The 19,100-nt window shown below is 42.2% G+C and overlaps 3 protein-coding genes and 3 non-coding genes across 7 annotated transcripts; all 6 read left to right on the forward strand.

Moving 5' to 3' along the window:
- Window positions 1–1,662: 1,662 nt before the first annotated feature.
- Window positions 1,663–10,536, forward strand: LOC111968918 (CAAX prenyl protease 1 homolog). Its single transcript, XM_023994885.3, has 10 exons — window positions 1,663–2,057; window positions 3,038–3,184; window positions 3,319–3,405; window positions 3,507–3,623; window positions 3,763–3,915; window positions 4,069–4,210; window positions 4,447–4,598; window positions 5,005–5,109; window positions 5,229–5,372; window positions 6,199–10,536. Exons 1-10 carry the CDS (start codon window positions 1,953–1,955, stop codon window positions 6,421–6,423), a joined length of 1,377 nt encoding a protein of 458 aa, XP_023850653.1. The 5' UTR covers window positions 1,663–1,952; the 3' UTR covers window positions 6,424–10,536.
- Window positions 10,537–12,494: 1,958 nt separating this feature from the next.
- atp5if1b (ATP synthase inhibitory factor subunit 1b) lies at window positions 12,495–14,310 on the forward strand. 2 transcript variants are annotated; one of them, XM_023994887.3, is made up of 3 exons: window positions 12,495–12,634; window positions 13,749–13,861; window positions 14,026–14,310. In XM_023994887.3, exons 1-3 carry the CDS (start codon window positions 12,566–12,568, stop codon window positions 14,165–14,167), a joined length of 324 nt encoding a protein of 107 aa, XP_023850655.1. In that variant the 5' UTR covers window positions 12,495–12,565; the 3' UTR covers window positions 14,168–14,310. The 2 variants fall into 2 exon arrangements, with proteins under 2 accessions (XP_023850655.1, XP_023850656.1); XM_023994888.3 differs by lacking the exon at window positions 12,495–12,634 and adding an exon at window positions 13,400–13,489.
- Window positions 14,311–15,383: 1,073 nt separating this feature from the next.
- On the forward strand, window positions 15,384–19,050 carry rpl13a (ribosomal protein L13a). Its single transcript, XM_023994886.3, is given in 7 exon segments — window positions 15,384–15,475; window positions 16,812–16,884; window positions 17,149–17,214; window positions 17,497–17,598; window positions 18,125–18,210; window positions 18,363–18,422; window positions 18,793–19,050. Coding segments are annotated over 7 exon segments (618 nt in total). The 5' UTR covers window positions 15,384–15,454; the 3' UTR covers window positions 19,003–19,050.
- Window positions 17,332–17,413, forward strand: LOC112081144 (small nucleolar RNA Z195/SNORD33/SNORD32 family). The gene has a single exon (XR_002896345.1). It is a non-coding gene; the product is annotated as a small nucleolar RNA Z195/SNORD33/SNORD32 family (small nucleolar RNA).
- LOC112081145 (small nucleolar RNA SNORD50) lies at window positions 17,792–17,863 on the forward strand. The gene has a single exon (XR_002896346.1). It is a non-coding gene; the product is annotated as a small nucleolar RNA SNORD50 (small nucleolar RNA).
- On the forward strand, window positions 18,596–18,677 carry LOC111969060 (small nucleolar RNA Z195/SNORD33/SNORD32 family). The gene has a single exon (XR_002877945.1). It is a non-coding gene; the product is annotated as a small nucleolar RNA Z195/SNORD33/SNORD32 family (small nucleolar RNA).
- Window positions 19,051–19,100: the final 50 nt, after the last annotated feature.

Consider the following 19,100-nt stretch of genomic DNA (forward strand, 5'->3'; position numbering starts at 1 on the left):
CCTGTGCCCAAGAATGCCAAGGTAAGCTGCCTAATTGACTACCGCCCCGTAGCACTTACATCTGTAGCCTTGAAATGATTTCAAAGGCTGGTCATGGCTCACATCAACACCATCATCTCAGAAACCCTGGACCCACTCCAATTCGCATACTGCCCCAACAGATCCACAGATGACGCAGTCTCTATTGCACTCCACACTGCCCTTTCACACCTGGACAAAAGGAACACCTACATGAGAATACTGTTCATTGACTATAGCTCAGCGTTCAACACCATAGTGCCCTCCAAGCTCATCACTAAGCTAAGGAGCGGGGGACTGAACATCTCCCTCTGCAACTGGATCCTGGACTTCCGGAAGGGCCTCCCCCAGGTGGTAAGGTTATGCAACAACACATCCGCCACGCTGACCCTCAACATGGGGGCCCCTCAGGGGTGTGTGCTTAATCCCCTCCTGTTCTCTCTGTTCACCTATGACTGCGTGGCCACGCACAACTCCAACACCATCATTAAGTTTGCAGACGACACTATGGTGATAAGCCTGATCAACTACAACGCCGATAGGAAGGAGGTCAGAGGTCTGGCAATGTGGTGCCAGGACAACAACCTCTCCCTCAATGTGAGCAAGACAAAGGAGCTGATCGTGGACTACAGGAAAGGAGGGCGGAGCATGCCACCATTCACATCTACGGGGCTGTAGTGGAGRGGTTCGAGAGCTTCAAGTTCCTTGGTGTCAACATCACTAAGGACCTATCATGGTCCAAACACACCAAGACAGTCATGAAGAGGGCATGGCAATGCCTATTCCTCCTCAGGAGGCTGAAAAGATTTGGCATGGGACCTAAGATCCTCAAAAAGTTCTACAGCTGTACCATCGAGAGCATCCTGAGTGGTTGCATCACCGCTTGGTATGGTAACTACTTGGCATCCGACCGCAAGGCACTACAGAGGATAGTGGGTACGGCCCATTACATCACTGTGGCTGATCTTCCTGCCATCCAGTACCTCTGTACCAGGTGGTGTCAGAGGAAGGCCCTAAAAATTGTCAAAGACTCCAGCCACCCAAATCATAGACTGTTCTCTCTACTACCGCACGGCAAGCAGTACTGGAGTGCCAAGTCTGGAACCAAAAGGCTTCTTAACAGCTTCTACACCCAAGCCATAAGACTGCTGAATGGTTAATCAAATGACTATTTGCATTGACCCCCTTATTTTATTCTAACTTATTCTTATTTCTTGCACTGACTCTCTTGCACAAGCTCGATGTATAGTCACTGGACTCTAACCACACACTCACACATACTACACTGACACTCCCACACAAAACACACACACACACACATGCATTTTGAGGAGTATTTGTCTGTTTGTAATAAAGCCCTTTAGTGGGGAAAAACTAATTATGTTTGCCTGGGCCTGGCCCCCCAGTAGTTGGGTGGGCATATGCCCTCCCAGGCCCACCCATGGCTGCACCCCTGCCCAGTCATGTGAAATCCATAGGTTAGGGCCTAATTTATTTAAATTGTCTGATTTCCTTATATGAACTGTAACTCAGTAAAATCTTTTACATTGTTGCGTTTATATTTTTGTTCAGTATATTTTGAGAGATAATACAGTGAGCATGGAACCTTAGTTATTTAGACGACTGGTTTAGTTTCACTGGGAACAAAATTAACTGCTGCACTGACATTTAGCATGTCAACCTTATTGAATAAGAACATTTAGCATGAATGGAAACTGGATGCGAATGAGCTTGCTATCATTTTGAGTGGACTGGTGAAAACTAGTCAATTTAAACTGGGGATATAAACCATACTAAGTTATTTAAATATAAACAGTCTTATCTTCTGAATAAAGACTGGAAGGCGTGTGAACAACGGGCGGCTGTTCAACCAGTCCAACTAGCAACACATGCTAGCTTGCTAACTTTATATAGAGACCAAGGCCAGAATAAAGATGGAAACAATACTTAACCTACCAATCGAAAATAAGATATTTTATGCTGTTCTGGTGTTCTCATGGACGGTGTATCTATGGGAGGCCTACCTTGCCTACAGACAGGTAATTGTTGAACTTTACTTTGTTTCTTAACGGCCTCTTTGTCAATAACAAGGCTTTCTTTACTGCATTTCACTGCTGGCCTTCTAGCCGCATGCTGACTGTTTTCATTATTGTTTGTCTACAATATTTTACCAAGAACAAAGCTTCTTTTCGGGAGTGACGTCATCTTTGTACTGGGCAATTCCATGGTAACAGAATTACGCTGAGACAAAGATTTTTCGCTCTAAAATGTATTCTAAACTGGGCTTTCGAGTGGCGCAGCGAACCTTATCGAAGAAGAACATTTAGCATGAATGGAAACTGGATGCGAATGAGCTTGCTATCATTTTGAGTGGACTGGTGAATGCACTGCATCTCAGTGGTTGAGTGGTCACTACAGACACCCTGGTTCGAATCCAGGCTGTATCACAGCCGGCCGTGGTTGGGAGTCCCATAGGGCGGCACACAATTGGCCCAGCGTCGTCCGGGTTTGACCGGTGTAGCCCGTCATAAGAATTAACTGACTGACCTGCCTAGTTAAATAAAATAAAAAAATCGAAACAAAAATCATTGATTTCAAAGGTTAACAAACCATACAACTCTATCCACAATAACTACCTTTAACAATTTCCACAGATTTTTTTTTTACAGAAACACGTTTACAGAAAGAACTTTGCACATACAAAGTTTGGTAACATAATAAAACTGATGGAGATGTTACCTTAATTCTGTTACCAAACTTTGCATCTGCAGTTTTTCCAGTAAATGTTTTTATTTTATTTACTGTGTCAATTGTTTAAAGTACTCATTGTGCGTAGAGTTATATGGTTTATTAAACTTTGAAATTAATGGTTTTTGTTTGGCGTAATTCCGCTAACATGGAATTGCCCTACTGCAACTCGAGGCCCCACTAATCATTCTGTAACATGGACATTTCTTTTTTTGATTAGCTATGTTGAATAGAATTTTTTTAATGTTTAAGTGTCTCTTCTAACACCCAGCGGAGAATATACAGGTTGACCGTGCACGTACCACAAGAGTTGGGAAAGATCATGGACACAGATACCTTTGAGAAGTCACGCCTTTATCAACTAGACAAGAGCAACTTCAGTTTCTGGTCTGGACTGTATTCAGAAACTGAGGGGACGGTGGGTACAACTAAAATATCCATTGATTTGTTAGGACCTACTTTGTTATAGTACAACCTAGTTGTCTACCTCAATTTATCACACAGAGGGAATTTCATTTTTTCCCGATATAACACTGCTGTGTTCTCCCATAGCTGATCCTGCTATTTGGCGGAATCCCTTTCGTTTGGAAAGTTGCTGGGACAGTGACTGCTCGTTTTGGATTGGGTCCAGAGTATGAGGTGTGTGCATGGTCCATGGTTAAAATTGGCAGTCCAGTATTACAAATGTTTTGGCAATTTTCTTGAATCATTCCATGGCTCTGTCTTTTTTTTTTTTTTAGATCTTCCAGTCTCTTTCGTTTCTGATACTAGCAACCCTGTTCAGTGCATTCACTGGCCTTCCCTGGAGTATCTACAACACCTTTGTTATTGAGGAGAAGCATGGCTTCAACCAGCAGGTAGACTGTCAACTCTCTGAGGACATTCTTATTATACAGACAGTTTCCTAGATTGAATCAATTACACTTTTTTTTCACTGGCATTGTTTCTAACACCCAGTTTGTTTGTTTTTGTTTTTGTCTATGGTCCTCCTTCCAGACGCTGGGGTTCTTCCTAAAGGATGCTGTAAAGAAGTTTATTGTGACCCAGTGTATCTTGTTGCCTGTGACCTCACTGCTCCTCTACATCATCAAGATGGGTGGAGACTTCTTCTTCATCTACGCCTGGCTCTTCACACTGGGTGTCTCACTTGTCAGTCCTTTCACCTCATAACTGGCTGGATGGGAATATTCAAACAACAATTGTTTAGGCGCTGGGGAGGAATTAATGGAGCTAAACTAATATCCAATATATCCAAATAAATTACAAATGTATTTATTTCTGGTCGTTCCTTCTCTCTCTTAGGTTCTGGTGACCATCTATGCGGACTACATTGCGCCCCTATTTGACAAGTTCACCCCTTTGCCAGAGGGTGAGCTGAAGGAAGAGATTGAAAGCATGTCGAAGTCTATCAGTTTCCCTCTCACTAAGGTCTATGTTGTAGAAGGTAATAACTTGTTTTGTCCCAAAGATGTAACACCGTAGACTGTATATAATTGTTTAACATCAGAGGAGAGCAAGGCATAATGGGCACTACCCTGCAGCTTGACCCTGTGTTCGTCTCAACTGTGTGTGGTGATGTGTGGGGGTTGAAAACATAGCAGAAACACCTTTCCGATGTTCGCTGTTACTTATGGACTATAAAGTTGTATTGTAATGATTCATTTTGACCTACTCTTCCAGGTTCCAAGCGTTCCTCTCACAGTAACGCTTACTTCTATGGGTTCTTCAAGAACAAGCGCATAGTGTTGTTCGACACCCTGCTGGAGGACTACTCTCCCCTCAACAAGGACGGAGAGACTGACACACCAACCGAGGACAAATCCAAGCTCAAGGTCAGACTTGAGCTTCCAGCGTCTGGAAGGAGGACCATTCAGTTCTCTCCGTTACGCAGAGAACTGTGTGTCAGAATGTTATAAATATATAATATTTAAAAAAGGTTTAGGAAGGCAACTTGATTCCATTCAATAATATTTATTGCTGAAGCATGCTTCTTCTTCAAAGGTCTCCAGTATTACTGAGCACCAATTCAGCCATACATACCATTTCTGTAGTCTTGGTTAGAGCACCGCCAGCACATTACAACTTTTATGTTATATATCTAATGTGTTGTGGTGGTTCTATCATAGAAACATAACATGGTGTACTAGAAGTTTTAGTCAATAGTTCATGCATAATTCTTTTAAAAATCAAACCAGTTATGTTCTAACGCTTTTTTATTATTTATTTTATTTTATTTAGAACAAGAAGCAAGGCTGCAACAATCCAGAGGTCTTGGCGGTGTTGGGCCACGAGCTGGGCCATTGGAAGTTGGGCCACACTGTGAAAAACATAGTAATCAGTCAGGTTTGTTAGGGAATTCCCTTGATATGCATCTGCACATCACCTCTATACCAATAGGCCACTTTCATGTTGATGCAGAAATGTCATCGATACAATTTTCCCCCCTGCCTCTGTCCTTGCAGATGAACTCCTTCCTGTGCTTCTTCCTCTTTGCTGTGCTAATTGGACGGAAGGAGCTGTTCGTGGCCTTTGGTTTCTATAACAGCCAGCCCACTTTGATTGGGTTGATGATCATATTCCAGTTCATCTTCTCCCCATACAATGAGGTGAGTGACTCCATCTCCTAAACAATGTATTTACACTTGAGTGGACAAAACATTAAGACCATCTTCCTAATACTCAGTTGCAGCCCCCTTCTGTCTTCAGAACAGACTCAATTTGTCAGGGCATGGACTCTATAAGGTGTCGAAAGCGTTCCACAGAAATGCTGGCCCATGATGACTCCAATGCTTCCCACAGTTGTCAAGTTGGCTGAATGTCCTTTGGGTGGTAGATCATTGATACACACAGGAAATTGTTGAGCGTGAAAAACCCAGCAGCGTTGCAGTTCTTGACTCATACCGGTGCATCTGGCACCTACTACCGTACCCCTTTCAAAAGCATTTAAGTATTTTGTCTTGCTTATACACCCTCTGCATGGCACGAAGACACAATCCATGTCTTAAGGCTTAAAAATAATTATTTAACCTGTCTCCTCCCCTTCATCTACACTGATTTTGATGTGGATTTAACAAGTGACATCAATAAGGGATCATTGCTTTCACCTGGCCAGTCTGTCTTGGAAAGAGCAGGTGTTCTTAATGTTTTGTACAATCTGTGTATGTCTGACCTCTTAATACACTTCAGTGGAGGCCTTATCTGTTGGCCCTGCAAGTGCTGTGGCAGCTATTCTCATTAAGTCCAGTGTTTGTTTGGCGAAAATACCTTGAGCATACTAGTAGTAAATATTGGCCAAAGAAATATACATCTAAAGCTACAATATATTTCTTAAGTCCGCTTAAACAGAAAGTGTTTTTGAGATGGCGATCAGCAGATGAGTACCTGCTACAGGCCACTGAGGAAAACTGACATTTCTCCCATTCTTACCTCCAGGTCTTGTCATTCTGTCTGACTGTCCTGAGCCGCAGGTTTGAGTTCCAGGCGGACTCCTTTGCGCTGGGCATGGGTCGAGCCTCAGAGCTCTACTCTGCACTCATCAAGCTCAACAAAGACAACCTGGGCTTCCCTGTGGCTGACTGGCTCTTTTCCATGTGGCACTACTCCCACCCTCCCCTCCTGGAGCGCCTACGGGCCCTGGGAAGCACCAAGCAGGACTGACGAGTCCCAAAAGGAGAGCCACGCCCGCTGCCTCACCCCAAGGGTCTCCGCAGGCCTCTTCTGGCACTCTGATGTAGTCTCCCCTATTTTCCTCTCTGTTTCCCTATTTTTGTTCTCCTTTATCCTTGCCATTATGTTCCTTTTTTGGTAATTTTTTCCCCACAGTTTCAAACTGGCACAATACCAAAAGTTTTCAGAAATCTAGTGTGAGACAAGAAGATCTGCGGCTATGCTTATTCTAGGTGTAATGGAGTTAAGAATGTACCATAAGCTCATGCCACAGCTAGCTTGACATGTTGCCGATGGAGCTATCGATTTATACATTTTCCCGATAGCTCAAACGGTTTGTAAGTTGTCAAGGAGTGCAGTCACGTGTGCTAGCCAGGCATAGGTCCTGAGTTCGAGCTCTGCGAGCCGAATCGGGAGGAACCTGTACTCACTAAGCAAGCAGTGTGACGTCCGTAACACAGGGAAACATGAACATGCAATACAATTGTGGGCATAAATAATTACCCGAACATTTTTAGTTTAAGCACTTGCTGCTAGTACAGGTCACATTGATCAAGGATTTCTCATATTCCAGCAAGGTTTTAATTTTTTACTGAAGTTTTATTTGAATTTAATTTTACTCCCCTGAGAATTTGTCATTACAAATGTTTTCTCATAAAACCTTGATGTACAGTAGTGGAACTATCCCTGGCCAGTAGGGGTGGAACTATCCCTGGCCAGTAGGGATGGCACTATCCCTGGCCAGTAGGAGTGGCACTACTGGGGGGGGGGGGTTGAGAAAAAAATATCAAGAGTGACAATAGGCTGTACAGCGAATGGGCCATCAATTTATTATTAATAGTATATCCTGCTGGTCGATTGGCTCCATCTACAACTGTTTATTATGAGAGGTGTGTCTGAACACTAGAACTTTAAAAGATACACACCTTTTCAGATTTAGTCAAGACTATGCTTGAGATGGATCAAGTTATACAGGTAACTGCCAAAGTAATGAAACAAGGGATACAAAGAATATTGAAAGCAGGTGCTTCCACACAGGTGTGGTTCCTGAGTTAATTAAGCAATTAATATCCCATCGTGCTTGGGGTCATGTATAAAAATGCTGGGCAGGCCATTATTTTGGCTACCATGACTATGCCCACATAGTATGACAATGTCCCTATGCACAGGGCATGAGTGGTCAAATTACATTTTATTTGTCACGTGCTGAATACAACAGGTGTAGTAGGCCTTACCATGAAATGCTTATTTACAAGCCCTTAACCAACAATGCAGAGTAAGAGGGGGGGGGACAATGCAAATAGTCTGGGTAGCCATTTGATTAGATGTTCAGGAGTCTTATGGCTTGGGGGTAGAAGCTGTTTAGAAGCCTCTTGGACCAAGACTTGGCGCTCCGGTACTGCTTGCCGTGCGGTAGCAGAGAGAACATTCTATGACTAGGGTACTGGAGTCTTTGACAATTTTTAGGGCCTTCCTCTGACACCGCCTGGTATAGAGGTCCTGGATGGCAGGAAGCTTGGCTCCAGTGATGTACTGGGCCGTTCGCACTACCCTCTGTAGTGCCTTGTGGTCGGAGGCCGAGCGGTTACCATACCAGGCAGTGATGCAACCAGTCAGGATGCTCTCGATGGTGCAGCTGTAGAACCTTTTGAGGATATTAGAACCCATGCCAAATCTTAGGAATAGGTTTTGTCGTGTCCTCTTCACGACTGTATTGGTGTGCTTGGACCATGTTTGATGTAATATGTAAACTCAGCAAAAAAAGAAACGTCCTCTCACTGTCAACTGTGTTTATTTTCAGCAAACTTAACATGTGTAAATATTTGTATGAACATAACAAGATTTAACAACTGAGACACAACCTGAACAAGTTCCACAGACATGTGACTAACAGAAATTGAATATTGTGTCCCTGAACAAAGGGGAGGTCAAAAGTAACAGTCAGTATCTGGTGTGGCCACCAGCTGCATTAAGTATTGCAGTGCATCTCCTCCTCATGGACTGCACCAGATTTGCCAGTTCTTGCTGTGAGATGTTACCCCACTCTTCTACCAAGGCACCTGCAAGTTCCCAGACATTTCTGGGGGGAATGGCCCTAGCCCTTACCCTCCGATCCAACAGGTCCCTGATGTGCTCAATGGGATTGAGATCTTCGCTGGCCATGGCAGAACACTGACATTCCTGTCTTGCAGGAAATCACGCACAGAATGAGCAGTATGGCTGGTGGCATTGTCATGTCAGGATGAGCCTGCAGGAAGGGTACCACATGAGGGAGGAGGATGTCTTCCCTGTAACGCACAGCGTTGAGATTGCCTGCAATCACAACAAGCTCAGTCCGATGATGCTGTGACACACCGCCCCAGACCATTACAGAACCTCCACCTCCAAATTGATTTCTCTCCAGGGTATAGGCCTCGGTGTAACGCTCATTTCTTCAACGATAAATGCGAATCCGACCATCACCCCTGGTGAGACAAAACTGCGACTCATCAGTGAAGAACACTTTTTGCCAGTCCTGTCTGGTCCAGCGACATTGGGTTTGTGCCCATAGGCGACGTTGTTGCCGGTGATGTCTGGTGAGGATCTGCCTTACAACAGGCCTACAAGCCCTCAGTCCAGCCTCTCTCAGCCTATTGCGGAGCGTCTGAGCACTGATGGAGGGATTYTGGATTCCTGGTGTAACTCGGGCAGTTGTTGCCATCTTGTACCTGTCCCGCAGGTGGGATATTCGGATGTATGGATTCTGTGCAGGTGTTGTTAGAAGTGCCACTGCGAGGACGATCAGCTGTCCGTCCTGTCTCTCTGTAGCACTGTCTTGGGCGTCTCACAGTACAGACATTGCAATTTATTGCCCTGGCCACATCTGCAGTCCTCATGCCTCCTTGCAGCATGCCTAAGGCACATTCATGCAGATGAGCAGGGACCGTGGGCATCTTTCTTTTGGTGTTTTTCAGAGTCAGTAGAAAGGCCTCTTTAGTGTCCTACGTTTCATAACTGATCTTAATTGCCTACAGTCTGTAAGCTGTTAGTGTCTTAACGACCGTTCAACAGGTGCATGTTCATTAATTGTTTATGGTTCATTGAACAAGCATGGGAAACAGTGTTTAAACCCTTTACAATGAAGATCTGTGAAGTTATTAGGATTTTTTAACGAATTATCTTTGATAAACTGAATTTTTCTTTTTTTGCTCAGTTTAGGTAGGGGTAAAGTGACTATGCATAGATAATAAACAGCGAGTAGCAGCGTAAAAAAAGGGTGTCAATGAAAATAGTCTGGGTAGCCTTTTGATTAATTGTTCAGTAGTTTTATGGCTTGGATGTAGAAGCTGTTAATAAGGAGCCTTTTGGACCTAAACTTGGCTTGATGAACATGAACTTTGTAAACCATATGCCACGGCCGTCTCAGTCACCAGATCTCAACCCAATTGAATACTTGTGGCAGATTCTGGAGCGGCGCCTGAGACAGCGTTTTCCACCACCATTAAAACACCCACATTATGGAATTTCTTGTGGAATAATGGTATTGCGTCCCTCCAATAGAGTTCCAGATACTTGTAGAAGCTATGCTAAAGTGATTTTAAGCTGTTCTGGCAGCTCATTGTAGCCCAACACCCTATTAAGACACTATTGGTCTTTCCTTTATTTTGGCAGTTACTCTAATTAAGGTTTGAGTGCCTGTGACTTCCCAGGGATCTGTCACTTGTGGTGATAGTTTTTAAGTAATACTTGGGCCAATGATGGACCAAAGGAATGTTCAATTTAGGTAAAATTTCCTAGTTTCTTTTTACAACAGAATTTCATTTTTTTAATGCACTTTTAACGGACTGACCATACTGTACTTGTAAATCATTGAATAGCTTAATGGCAAAGGGAGAAAAAAGTGAATGCATTTGTAATATGTGAATGTGGTTTGGACTCTACTGTTAATGTGTTATTGTTTTGTTTCTTCTCTTCTGGTGCCTGTGTGTGCGAGGTGTGATAGTGAACCCAGTTTTGACTGAAGGGAGGAGGGGGGGGGGGGCTCCATCAGATGAATCAAGTGTTTGGTTTGTTATAGAAGGACATACTTTTCTTGCAGCATTGTGAATAAAGTCTCTCACAGCAGCTGTCTTTTCCTATTTGTGTCTCAACCTTTTTATGGGTAGTGACAGATGCACTACTGCATTAACTGTGATATGAATCATTTGCATAGTCATATCGCTGCCAACCTGGTCTCAGAGCTTTTRGTATTATTGTGTACTTAAATTTGAAACACTCATTTAGTATGATGTTTTGTTGGTATTTATTTGTGGATGTCCATCGCCCATTTCGTATGATATGTTACGAATTACCTTTCGGATTATATGTTATGAATTTTCAAACCGTGTGATATGTTATGAATTCTACCTAGGTGGCTATGTTAGGGGTTAAGTTTGGGGAAGGGTTAGCTGTGATGGTTTGAACTCGCAACTTTTGGGTTGCTAGACATTCGCATTATACGCCCACCCCGACCAACCACTCTACTTTCGTTAGTAACCATCTATCTTATGTAACCATGCCAAACGTAACATATCATACTAATGAGTGTCCTGGATTTACATTTACTATGTTACGTCTAGTCTATGAGACCAGGCTGAGGGTACATATTTTAGCACAATATCTTGTATAGCATAGTATATTATGGCTATCAAAACAATAATTATGTCTACACATAGTAAGCATAGCCTGCATACGGTACCAATTACAGACCACATAATCTCATTACTGACTTTAAATTGGCAGTCAGCACCTGAAACAAAGTGTTCTCGATCCCCACATCTCTTTCGGTAAAAAGCTGAGGGATGGGGCTGGAGAAATGTAACCATTCTCAAAGGACTGGCCATACATTATATTAAATGTACAATTTGAACTGTGTTTTGAGGCTATATAGTGATACATTTAGTTTGTTTACAAACATTGGAATAAAACAAACTTACGTTTTGGGTTCTGATGCAGTACAACAGTTGAACTAAGCTCATGAGGCATAAGTTAATTCTTCAAGAATCAATGGGTATATCATTAAAATATTTAAGGCCAAAAAATGCTGTAGCACCTGCTGATTGCCCTTTTAACTGACCACTTGTTACAGCATAAAACAAACGTTTTGTTTTCAKGGTGCCTCCAAAGTTTGATACTTGGAATGTAGGCCATGGAAAATGTCAGTTACCCAAACGATTTACTACTGGGTAAAGAGTCATGCATGGCTTTCCTGCTTGTTTTCTGATGACTGAACTTGTTTAATAGTAGGCTATAAATACAATCCCTTAATTTCGAAAATGTATTAATGTAATTTTGAAATGTCAAATAGTTGTGGTGTAGGCCTACTGTGTGTTTGACAACATGCATATGTGGTCATCAAAGCCATAATTTAGCAGAAGTGCTCACAGTAGACGAATGCAATCAACAAAAGGCCACTCCAGACGCCACTACGTAGTGCGCAGTCCATCTTATATCAAACGGTCTAGCTATAGCGGTGTCATCAGGAAGGCAAAGCGAAGGAGTTTACTCCGCCCTGAAAGTGAGGAATTGTTGTATGGTCAATGAGAATGTCGAATTTGGTCAACAAAACATGTAATTGCTCATTTGCTACGTGAAGCTTACTTTATTGAATATAAGTTTTGTAATGGTTAGGTTTTTATGAATGCACATGTATTGTAGACGCACGTGGCATTTCGGCAACTTTGACAAAAAGCTACTTTATAAAATGGTCCCAACTGATCTAGCGTCATTCAGCCTGCCTTCCATTTTGAGGACGTATTTCACTTGTAAGAGCAGTCACTCGACTATCTTGTCAATATGATAAAACATCTTTGGTATCATACTCTCCGTTATGAGACCGTACCATTATGCATAGGGGTGAACGTTTTTTCAAATATAATTGTTGTTTGAGGCAGATCACCATTTATTTAAACGTTCTTACTGATAAAAACCCACTTAATTTTCACAGATGGTCATCTATTTCGCTGTGTCGTATTGATCCTTAATAGAAATATAATAAAGACTCAGTTCATATTCATCCACAAACACCCCCATTATATACAATGGTTAGGCCCTGATATGGTTTATTTTGGTAGACAAGGGCAAACAGTCTAGTTTTTGTTGTTTTTGGGACGAAATGGCAAGGTTTTTGAGAGCTGATGTTAGGAGTCTCCTCACCACACAGCTAAGAATGGCATCTGATCAGGTAAAAATGCACCACATATGATTAGACAACCACGTTTCGCAGCTAATACAGTCCAACGTTAAAATGAAACGAGTGGTATTCAATTGTCAAGTGATTTCGCGATGGCCTTGGACAATTTGTAATGTTCTTGTTACTATGTCAGTCAGTATGTTACAATGTTACAATGTTTAACTGGTGTTTGGAACGTTCTGATACAAATTGTAGCAAACGACTACTGTGTATGATTGAGCTGCTTACAAGGCCATGTAAGCAGCTCAATCATACACCTCGGTCTAATGTGTATGGAATTTGGTTAAATGCGTCCATCTATGAATGATGAAGCAATTCTCTGACGCTACAGTTGTTGCCCACAATGGGCAGAGTTTTTTTGAAAGGCAGTGTTTACATTCTCTGGTCAATTCTGTTGGTCTTTTCAGTCAACATTAAAGGGGGGAGTTTTTCATTAGGACATGAAAATTAGTGTATGAATGATTTGAGGCTACATAGCCTAACACTTTGCAATGCATTGACAGAGATTACAGTATTCCACGTGCAAAAAGCTCCCCACTTCAATATGTGCTTTAGTTAGTTCAGCTGCATGTCACGTGACACTTCAATGAGGATAACCCATAGAGATGTATAGAGGACTCAACATGGAAATAACACGTTTTTGCATGGAAATTGCCATTGAGGGCTTCCACTATTTTAAAGTAGTAAACTGGGCTGGGATTTCTATGGTTTGGGAGCAGAAAGCTAATGATCAGAGCATTGTCTTCTTCAAATAGGGTGCTATGAAATGGTCTCCACTATGATACCAGCATCTAGTGGCCACAACATATGAATGACAAACTTTGGTTCAGGACTCCAGCACTGCAGGTGGCGGTTAATCACTAATATTAGCTTTGCACTTTTTTAAAACAGAAAAAGAATTGACTACTTCTATATACTGTATGCTGATAACAGCCTAGCCTTTACCATTGTAAAATGAAAGCTTTATGCAATGTGAAGGTCATGTTTATTTCTCTAATAAAAGTTGTGCATAACACAACATATCAATCTCATACATGGTCCTACTAAGGAACATCTTGTTGTTCTTATATGTTCACCTGTTGATTTAATTTTCTCCATTTACCAGCTGGGTGAGTTGGGCAAAGGTGCAGGGAAAGGAGGTGGCGGCGGAGGATCTGTCAGAGAGGCAGGAGGAGCCCTCGGAAAGAAACAGGCAGCAGAGGAGGAAATGTACTTCCGGTTAGTTGGGACTTACAGTATACTGTACGACCAATAGGTGGTATACCTATTTGTTTGCCAAAATTGACACTGTAAATGTATTTATCGAGGCTTTGTGGCAGTCTGCCTGGCCTGTATTCATACTGTCCTCACTGTACCTAACACTTTCCAATCTCCCTCTACAGGCGTAAAGAGCAAGAACAGTTGGCTGCACTAAAGCAGCATCACCAAGAGGAGATTGACCACCACAAGAAGGAGATTTCGAGGCTGCAGAGTGAGATTGACCGTCACAAGGGAAAAATTAGGAAACTGAAGCATGATGACTGAGACTCACTCCGTTAGAATAAAGGCCAGGGATTCTCTATGGCCAAATCCTAGTCATCGCCTGCACTGTCTCTGGGCAGCTCTGTGTATATGTGATTGATTGTTCTGTATATGCTTGAGGTTATTAAACATTTATTTGAAATGGTTATTGCTTTCAATTATTGTTTGTGCTAAAATTAAGATTTGAGATGTGGGGTGCCATTACGGAGGATGATTGTTCACCACATTACAGAAGGATGATTACAGCTAGTGTAGCTGTACTGTCTAAATGGATTCCGGCAATATGAATGGCAAAAAGAAGACAAAATATGGCGCTGTCTTTTATTGAAACTTATCCCATGAATTGGTGTCTGTACACAACTCTCAGTTTTGCCAATGCCATAACATCCTCCATTGAAGAAACAATCATGCAACATTGCTAATTGAAGGTGATATCAGCTTTTACCATCAGGCCGCAGATACAGATCCCATGTACACAAATCTGCCAGAGCACAGAAATCACCCCCCCCCCCCCCCTCACATGAACCTGATCCACATGTTGTAATATTGTTTGATTTTCATTGTATTGATGCTGTGCTGTTGCTATGCAAGACATTTCCTGAAAGGGACACACAATAGTCATGTTAATCTAATTGCTATAGATGTATGAAAACACGAAGCTGACACTTATGAAAACAGAGTCGTGAAGGAGATGCTTGGTGTGGAGTATTATACATTTGAGACGTGTCTATTTCTTATATTTACATGCATCTAACCCATTGACTGTATGGATTTATTTAACTAGGCAAGTCAGTAAAAAAAAAATCTTAATAATGGTGGCCTACCAAAAAGCCTCCTGGGGAGATGGGGGCTGAGATTAAAAATATGGTACAAAACACATCACGACGAGAGACAACACTACATAAAGAGAGATCTAAGACATAGCATGGGAGCAACATGACAACATGGTAGCAGCACAAAACAGGGTACAAACATTATTGGGCACAGACAGCACAAAGGGCAAGAAGGTAGAGACAACAATACATCAAGCAAAGCAGCCACAACAGTCAGTAAGAGTGTCCAATGGACCCAGATAAAGAGGGACCATTGCATGTCTTGGGAGCAATGATTTCTGTAATCCTCGCTGTGTCCAGAGGGTGGCAATTAGCACATTGTACACTGCGTATAAAGCCCTGTATAAATCCCGTAAGGAAGAATACATTCTCGTCATTTCCTCTAAAGCTTTAGCTCCGCCTAGAAACCCCTGTCTTTTACAGCCGGACAACCCGTCTGTCTTTCTTTTCGCACATCATGGCGGACCGGTTCAATAAGGTGTGTAAGCGCTCAAGAACCAACATATCGAAATTTATAAATAATACGTCCATATAGATTAATTTTACTCCGGTTAAATATCTCTGTGCATTGTAAATGAAGACTAGTGGAGATCATTTCGTAGTATTTGTCGTATTTGACACATCCAGGATGTCATGTGTTGGCTAACGCAACTTAGCCGCGTTGCATTAATTTAGCTATCTAGCTAACTCGGACCAGACTGGATAGTTAACTACAAAAAACCCGTCAGAAGACATCCCTAGTTCGTTGGCATTTTTGGTGAAGTGTTGAGGTCAAATGCGTATAGTTTTTGAAGATTTCCTAATTAACACTGAATTTACTATTTAACGCTAACGTTATTTGGGTAAGCGACAGGCCACGTTTGCGCGAGTTAATGTTTAGACCCAGTACAAATGAAATCCACCCAAAACCACTCATTCCTATAATTTTAAATGGTTACTTAACTCTGCGGGYACAATATRTTTTGTGAACAAATGTTTAATTTTGGCGTGATAAGGTTGGTAGCAACATGTGGATATCTGTTGCAGCTCAAATCGACTACTAACCCCACAATGCTAATGCTCTGTATGGGCTAGCTAGCAAACGTAGCAACACACTATAATACCCAAGTCATTATCAGCGTGTTGTGGAGTAGTTAGCTGTAAAATAGCTCAAACAAACTGCACTGTCAATTTAGGATTCTACAATCTCACGATTTTCAGCATGAAGATCGATGTGCCTCAGAGTGGAGTCTGGCATTCGCAACGGCGCCATGCAATGCAACCGGAACTGAACATGCAAACAAATGGGAGAAATGTTTTAAACCCCCTATTGAATTAGACATTTCGAGGTAGGAATGCAACAAAAATATGAATAATGACTCGTTCGAGAGTACAACCTCCTGCATTATGACATCGTCCAATATTGATATCTGACATGTATGATGGACGTTTTAGATCTTCTTTTCCTATTAACAGTTTAGTGAGTGGCTTCATCTCAATGCTACGTCATACGAGCCTAATTTCTCCCTACTTGAATGGCAGTAGCTCAGATTCACCTGAACATGAAATTTGCCAAGGAATCGCTGGAACGCTGCAGAGATGCACAAAAACAATACCCATTTTCAATGTTATATCTTTACTTTAAGGCTTGTTGGCCCTAAACCGTAGGTAAAATGTATTTATCCAAGTTAATTTGTTTTGCTTGTCAGTTTAACAACCATGAGAATACTGTACATGCACTACCATCTGAGACTTAGGCAACCTTGTTGAATCATTTGAACCACAGGTGGTGGGCAACTATTCTCAATTACTTGATGTGCTTCTTACCTTGCCAGGTTCTGCTGCTTGATGGCAGAGGCCATCTACTTGGTCGTCTCGCTGCCATTGTGGCGAAGCAAGTTCTGCTTGGTGAGTCATGTCGTGATAAATTAATACCCATCTTGTGACTGATCAATATTCAATCCAAGAATTTCATGTCACTTGATGTGTAATTGCACCTTGATTTGGTCCTAGTTATTTGATTAGCTTGCTACACCTTTCAGTGATGCTTTTTAACCTACATTGCTTGGGTAACTACAATGATAACTCGCATTACCATCTGAGACGGTGGATATTATACAATGGGCCTGTGTACTTATTTCAATATGTAAGTCAGGATTTCCCTCGTTGCAGGCCACAAGGTGGTAGTTGTGAGATGTGAGGGTATCAACATCTCTGGAAACTTCTACCGTAACAAATGTAAGTTATTGACACTTTGTATATATTCAGGTTAACCCCTTTGGTGTAGTTGTAATGTGTTGTGTGATTCTGAGGTCCTACCTTTGATTCCTATTTTGAGCTAAATCTTAAGATTTGCTTGTCAGTGATGTTTACCACAGTAAATATTCGAGTTTAACGACCATGCGAATACTTTACATGCACTACCATCTGAGACATAAAGCAATATGGTATAACCAGAGTTGTGAAACGGTTTAGACACTGGCATAGCTTGAATGTATTTGCGCCTATCTTTATGAATAGTGAAGTACCTGGCTTTCCTGCGTAAGAGGATGAACACCAACCCCTCACGTGGACCATATCACTTCAGAGCGCCCAGCAGAATCTTCTGGAGGACTGTAAGGGGTAAGATCACAGCCCCTTCTTTTAAACTGGGATTRTTTTAGCTCAAATTTTGGCTGTTTTTCAGCTGCCTGTCTAGGGGCTTGCTTGGACCTCACCTTTATGGACTTTGATTTAAATGGTCCCTATGGGGTGATTCAGTGGCATGAAGTATGCACATTCTGATCTCCACCTTGCACAACCTATGGTTTCTACTTGACTGTGATGAACACTTATCCCAAAGCTGATCATTTTGATGAGACAAACTTTCGGATCTGACTGCTGAGTTTAGTCAGGGCCACAATGTTGTGCTGGTGTCTGTTAACAGTTACAGGGAAGTTTCTGCACATTTGGGATTTATACCTATTTCATATTTACAATCTAAAATTGGCATGGAACCTATGTGTGCGACACTATCTCCATAAGTGTATATATAGATATATTTTTTCCTTGGCTTCCCTTGTGCTACAGAGTATTGCCTATCCTATGTGGGTTGACCTAATTGCCTAGTAACATCCTAACTTTATTGATCCCCCTTGGAACCCAACAGGCATGCTGCCTCATAAAACCAAGAGAGGACAGGCTGCACTGGAGAGGCTGAAGGTGTTCGATGGTGTCCCACCTCCTTATGACAAGGTGAGTGTTTCAATCATCCAGCATAACTCTGATCTTGTGCTGTCGGTGATGCTACTTTTTAATACTTACATTGTTTGAGTATTGACTTTGAGAATATGAGAGGTGAATGACTTGCTGTTGCTTTTGGAGCTGACATTTATTTTGTTCCACAGAGGAAGCGCATGGTCGTACCTGCTGCCCTAAAGATTGTCCGTCTGAAGCCCACTCGCAAGGTAAGCCTAAAATCAGTTTAGCAAGTAACACCACTGAATTGATCAACTCTTCATTGACTAGTAGGTAGTTGTCAAAAGTTGCAGGCCGCACTGTAGTTGAGCTAATGTTTAGCCACATTCTTGCTATCCAGACATTGGCCAAAATGTATTTAGCCAGGTACCCATCTATTCTTATTGTCAGTGATGTTTACGTCAGTAAATATTCGAGTTTAACGACCATGAGAATACTTTACATGCACTACCATCTGAGACAACAGCCAAATAATAATTAGAACCCTAAGTAGTGGAAACTATTCTTAGGACCTTTGTTGGGCTAATGTTTGAGTTGTGACATTATTGTTTCTACTTTGTGTGAACCTGCCTTCCCCAGTTCGCCCTCCTCGGGCGTCTGGCCCATGAGGTCGGCTGGAAGTACCAGGCCATCACAGCCACTTTGGAGGAGAAGAGGAAGGAGAAGGCCAAGATCCGGTARGCCAAGAAAAAGACGGTGATCAAGCTGTCAAAGCTGGCAGAGAAGAACGTGGAGAGCAAGATTTCAAAGTACACTGCTGTCCTGAAACAATATGGGGTCCTTGTCTGAGCTAGTTTGTGGTGGCCAATAAAGATAAATAAATGTTTATAGAAAGTTTGACTCGRGTGATTCATTTTTTTGGTGTGTTTGAGTTGCATGAAGTTGAG

Source organism: Salvelinus sp. IW2-2015, linkage group LG9 (assembly GCF_002910315.2).
Source record: "Salvelinus sp. IW2-2015 linkage group LG9, ASM291031v2, whole genome shotgun sequence".
NCBI classification, from domain to species: domain Eukaryota; kingdom Metazoa; phylum Chordata; class Actinopteri; order Salmoniformes; family Salmonidae; genus Salvelinus; species Salvelinus sp. IW2-2015.